The sequence below is a fragment of the Equus caballus genome, chromosome 14 (assembly GCF_041296265.1).
Source record: "Equus caballus isolate H_3958 breed thoroughbred chromosome 14, TB-T2T, whole genome shotgun sequence".
In the NCBI taxonomy this organism is placed as follows: domain Eukaryota; kingdom Metazoa; phylum Chordata; class Mammalia; order Perissodactyla; family Equidae; genus Equus; species Equus caballus.
In genome coordinates this window covers 105,267,421-105,273,420 of record NC_091697.1, presented here as the reverse complement: position 1 = coordinate 105,273,420, position 6,000 = coordinate 105,267,421, and the positions used below count along the sequence as shown (strand labels likewise).

The window sequence follows — 6,000 nt, the reverse complement described above, 5'->3', positions numbered from 1 at the left end:
AACCCCGGACCGCCGAGAAGCGGAATGTGCGCACTTAACCACTGCACCACCGGGCCAGCCCCTAGCTTTTTCTTTAAAAAAAATAAAATCTTCATGACAATGTAGCAAAAGTCAAAGGTGAAGCATATTTAAAAGAATCAGCCCCCAAATCAACAAGATTCATTTTTTGTTCTAAGACAGCACAGTTACGATTCTATCTATGCTAAATTTTATGAAACTTAAAATAAACCTGTTTCATAATTCTAATTTTGATTTCAAGATAAATTCCAAAGTGAATGGGGGAAGGCACTGGACTTGGAGTCCCTGTCTGAGGCAGGCCCCCTTTACTGGGGCCTCTTCGCAAGCAGCTGTGTCAGCTCCCTCGAGGAACCACTGTTACTGACACAAAGGCAGAGCTTTGACTCAAGATCAGCTTTAAGTTTAGGTTAGTAAAAGAAAGCCAGCGAGCCAATGTGGTTCACTTCAAAAAGGCCTTTATTTCAATGGCAAAAAAGTATTAATCCTACCATAATAGTTGAAGAGTTATATTTTTTCTTACAACAGTAAACACACATCTTAAGTGGCAACTCATAAAGTGTGTTAAAATAGGTCCACCAGCCCACACAAGATAAAATATGAATGTTGGTTAACAATATGAACAAATACCTAATAAATTACTAAGAAGATAAGGCTTTAGAACGTTAGCTCCTCACATTCCACGTAGAACTTCCAGTGCTGATCCATTATATGGCACGGGAGAAATTCTTGGTCGCTGATTAACAGTATTTCATTTATTTGTAGATAATGTGGGATGCTCTGCACTGACTCTCTGGAAGCTCCTGTTTAAGGAAGTGTCAATAAATTAAAAACTGCCTTTTAAAAAATAAGATTTAAATTTACTTATCACAACCTCTAGACCCTACTCAAGTCCACGAGCACACACAAGAAGGTTTTCTGACCAGCTCACTCTTCATTCAGTCCATTTTCTGTACCGAGATAAAGCTGTAAACCAGCACTGGCTCACCTTGGGAGAAAGAAGCCTGTGCGGAGTCTAAAACACCAAGGCAAGAAAAGGATGCTGAAGCTTCTGAAGGCAGTTGTGCAAGGCCCTCAATTTCCCATAAATTAAGAATAAAACACTTATCAGGATTAAATGAGATACTGCATCTGAAATGCCTGGCCACTGCCTAACGTATAGCAAATATTCAATAAATATTAGCTGCTATTATTATTAATATTATCATTACTTATTACTGAAGAGTATTAGGCTGGAAGATGGATGATCGATTTTCAAGGTCGCACAAACTTGGTATATGATCTCATGCAAGTTATACGGCTTCTGCGGACTTCATCTCCTTTGAGAGGTGAGAGCATGGATGGTCAGCAGTATCGCTTTTAGCTCTGCCAGTCTAAGAGTCAATGATCCTAAACCTGGTTCCTTCAACTTCCCTCACAGGCTCAGACTCCCTTCTCAGAGATTGGCTATGTGAGCTATACATCATTCAGCAAACTGAATCTTATTCCACAGATTGCACCAATATGCCATGTGTGTGTGACCGTGGCCAGGCAGTTTCAGTTGGACATATCACATAGTCCAAGAGCTTTGTTCAACATTCTAAGCAATACAAAGATTTACATAATTACACGTCTGTGTGGGAATCTGGTGCTTTTGATGCTCAGTATCCATTTATCCTTCCAGTGGTGACTCTGCCCTAATTTGCCTCTGGAGACCATCCTTTTCCCGCACACTTGGCCCATGTGCTCTGGTGAATTGTTCTCAACCTGCTGATTTATTTAGATCTAAGCCAATCAGTGAACAGGCACTGATTTAGGTTGAGAATATGATCCATTCAGAGTGAAGTGAGAAGTAACGAGATCTTTGTTGGGTCTTCTAGAAAGAGTCATGTCAACATTCTTCCCCCCTGGACTTGGATCTGGAAGCACGTAGCTCTAGGGTGGTGAGAGAAGAGGCTGTTATGATGGAGCTGAGAGATGGAAAGCAAGAGAAAGTGGATGCTAGTCACGGTGTTTAAACCCTGGCTTAAGCCTACGACCTATTCCTGGTCTTCCTTGTACATGAGCCAACACAGAGAGAAGATCACCAACGAAACTACATAATGGTAGGCAGAGGAAGCAACTTGCCCATCTTCCCAACTGATGTGCTGGAAAGAGACTGGCCCAAACTTGGGAAGCTTGAGATAGCAAAAATGTTTAGAAAACCGCACTTCCAGATGGACATTTGTTAACCTAGTAACTCCTAGAGGTGTTTTCAATAAAGCAATACTAAGGTTAAACCTTTTTTTCCTTTTACCTTGTCATTCCCATCATTCACCTTTGTCAAATGAGAAAACACCACATACGTGAAAGCTTTCTGTAAAACTGTAAAGTGTTATTCAAGACTACTTTTCACTCTAAACTAGCTTTGCTTAGAGATGAACCTGGGTTCTCTCTCTTCCTTAGGGGCTGTAATGAATTAAGAGAAAGGGACCATTTTAGGTGCACCTCCTCTTTTTTAGCGAGGCTGACTTTATTACTAAAGTCAGTAGGGTGCTATGGTTTTGGTTTATATCTTGCTCAATAGGTTAGCCATGACAGATCCACAAGACCTATTTGGTTGATATTCTAGCCTAGTGGCCATTCATATGACTTCTCTTTCAAAGAGATAGAGGGCATGGCAGCCAAAACCCCACCTCCATCTCCACTCAAGTTCACTGTCAGCATAAGACACTTCCAATTTCCTACAATCATAGGACTTACTTTAGGAAAACTACAAGTGGCTCCTCAGTAGCAGAAGGTGCCACTTCCTGGGTGAACCCATGTAAATGAAGCTCTGGGAACATGCATATCACATCACAAAACATAGCATTAAGTCCATCTCCTAGTTTCTTACAGAACAGCTTCCTTTCCACAATGAACAGACTGGAAGGGGAAAAAAAGGCCATTCCTTACAAAACACCTGTTCTCAACCCCTTTACCTCTCATCTTCTGCTGCCTTCTCCTCCTCCTCTACCACCTCTACTACACTGGGAATCAGCCAGTGCTGCCCCCCATACTATCTACTTGACTAAGATCCTACACCTTTGCTGACCACAACTTGTAGCTTCCAAATTTCCTTGTTGTTATCCACAAGAAAATTCCCAGTATATATGGGGGGGAGGGGCAATAAAACAAAAAGCACACAGAAAGCTGAGCTAAACAGGGTATTCTCCATTTAAGGAAATATAAGAATACAGCAAATTGATTTCAAATTTATGATCCTAGCTTGAATTACATGTTAACTACACAATGCTAGGTTATTTCATTATATAAAAGTACAAGCTTCAAAGTTATTTGAATCATTCCAGGCAAATAACATTCAGCAAAGTTAGAGCCAAAGAACTTCACTAACTTTTCTTCCTTTTTTGAAGCTGAGCAAACCTTTGCTCCACATCTATATATATCTATACAGGAAAGCATGAATGCCAGTATGTAATATTTTAAGAATTATTTGCTTTTTCCTTCCCTAAAATATGAACCATATATGCAGTATGCTATACCTACTTTAAATAAGTGAAAATATATTGTGGGTTCCATTATCAGTCCTCAGAGAAACAAAGAACCTGTTACTACTGTAGCTGAGGACAGTTCTGGAACTGAGATTTTGTTCTGCGGGCCCTAGTCTGGGCTCACTCCACAGCATATTCTAGGACGTTGTCTTCTGGCTTCAGGGCTTCTATACCTGAGTTTTAGTGTTTTGTCTTTGTACATGCTCTAAATAGCCTATGGGTATGGTCTTTCCCCACCCTCTCCCTGCCCCACCTTTCCCACTTGCCCAGGTAACCAACAACAATCCAGGATATACCATATCCTTCTGTAATTTGTTTCTGTGCTCTAATAATAACATCACACATTTGCCCAGCACTTTTCAATACTTTAATCCTTGTACAACTATGTGAGATGAGAAAGAGAAAGAATCCAAGTAGTTAGGAAACTGAGATTTAGATTTTTTAAATTTAATAATTCATTTATAGTACTCAGTGTATTCACTGTTACTTAATAGGTTGCACAAAATACAGGCACTTAACTATAAAAGCAAAGTGAACAAGAGTTTCCCCACTAATCTGGTCTATATTCTTACTTCAACCCTTACTACTCCCCCCAGCTTGGGCCAGCAGAGAGACGGGGACAGAGAAAGGATTGCGAGAAGGACACCCTTAAAAGATCTGCCCCCAAACGGAACGCTCCCAAACACTGAAGTCTTGCTTCCACTCTACCCTGACAGTCACGCTGGGGGTAGGGAGCTGAGAGAGGGAACAAAGCAGCAAGATTCAGATATCGTATGCAAAGTGTTTAAACGAAATATCCTTTATAGGAGATGCTTTTACTTTGGATCCATTAGTAATCATTGCTGTTCCATGGAAAGATCTTAGGAAAACTAAGCTGTTACGATCTGCAGCAATAAAAACTGACAGGCAAAGTGCTGTAATACCAGGAACACACACAGTCAGTCTGACAATATCTACTATTCTTTTTTCCAGTCCTTACTGTGGGGAGGTTTAAGTGGATTGGTGCTCAGAAGTCTATTTCTGCTTAAGGGGCTAGACACCTCCTAACTCTGGAGCCCAAAAGAAACAAGTATGAAAAAAAGAAGTTCCATCACTGAAATATTTTTTGTGAATGAGGAAGGGAGAAATTAGAAGCCTGAGAAATAGTAACTTAATCCCCTGTTTGGTCAAATAATTGTCATCTTTGCAATGATAACCAAGGACATCTACTTGTAGATTCTTTGTGACAAAGAACTTTTCCATCAGGAGCTGTGAAGACCACCAATCTCCCCACTGTGGGGGAGAAGCCCTCTCCCTTTACTTTTCACTCTTACTTGAGGTAGATTCACTAGGCAAAGTCAGTGGCCTGTGGGATCTGTAAACAAAGTTTCTAACCTGTAGCACACTTAGCAACCCAGGACAAATCAGAAAACAGCCGTCCATGTGGACGTTTGGTTCTTCTTGCTGTTCCGCATCCCGGAGAGAAGTGCACAGCTAAGGAGCCACTCTGCTCATGCATGACCGGTAGGAGGAATAAATCTTCCTCAAGTAATATCACCAGATTTTAAATATTCTGCACAAGTCTACTTAAACTGAATTGCTAGATTCATTACAAGGCAAAAGAATGGGCTCACACAACTATTCATGTTATGTGGTTGCACTGATTAGCACTTCAAAAAAACAAGCTAATTGGTTAAGTTAAAAATAATTTTAACTTTCACTCTTCTTTTTCCTCTAATGCCACTCTCCCTTTTTCTTATCTTGGTGAGGAAGACTGGCCCTGAGCTAACATCTGTGCCAATCTTCCACTATTTTGTATGTGGGACACCACCTCAGCATGGCTTGATTAGCAGCGTGTAGGTCCGCGCCCAGGATGTGAACCCGCGAACACTGGGCTGCCGAAATGGAGTGTGCGAACTTAACCACTATACCACCAGGCCAGCCCCACCTCTAATGTTTCTTTAAAAAATTTCCCTTAATAGATCAAATGCAAAAATAACCAGATTCATTATTTTAACTGATAGTTCACTTCTGAAACATAACTAACCTATGAACTCTTTTCATTTAACCAATTTTACCTCTCTGGCTCCCAGTTTCATCATCTGTAAAACAGGCCCAAGACTAGTTGACATATAAGGTTCACTTCTAACTCTAAAATTCTTGAGCTCAGACTTTCAGAACTTATTCTTACAAACTAAGCAGTCTACATTTCATTAGGATTATGGAAGGAAACTTTGCTTACTTTAGTTACAAATGGAAATGAACAAACATACTTACGCATACATTCTCATAATGAATCAGACATATCATTCCAATCAAGGACAAAGTGATTAAGAGTTATTTTAACAGACTGTAAAAACACATCTGCTCTTGTTATGCTGGGGAAAACTATTATGGCTATTTAAATACAAAGCTCAATGCCTTTTTAAAATAAACAGATCCTAAAAGATAAATATGATGATGGAGTATTATATGATTTGATATTTAAAGGTAAATT

General features: G+C 40.0%; 1 protein-coding gene across 3 annotated transcripts in view; it reads right to left on the bottom strand.

Annotated features, from left to right (window-relative positions):
• Positions 1–456: 456 nt before the first annotated feature.
• Positions 457–6,000, bottom strand: part of ANKRD31 (ankyrin repeat domain 31) — a 174,280-nt gene continuing 168,736 nt past the window's right edge. For all 3 annotated transcript variants that reach the window (XM_070234674.1, XM_023618164.2, XM_023618165.2), the window contains exon 25: positions 457–818. In XM_070234674.1, coding sequence (XP_070090775.1) covers positions 673–818 — 146 coding nt within the window. In that variant the 3' untranslated portion in view covers positions 457–672. The remainder of the gene's footprint in view (positions 819–6,000) is intronic.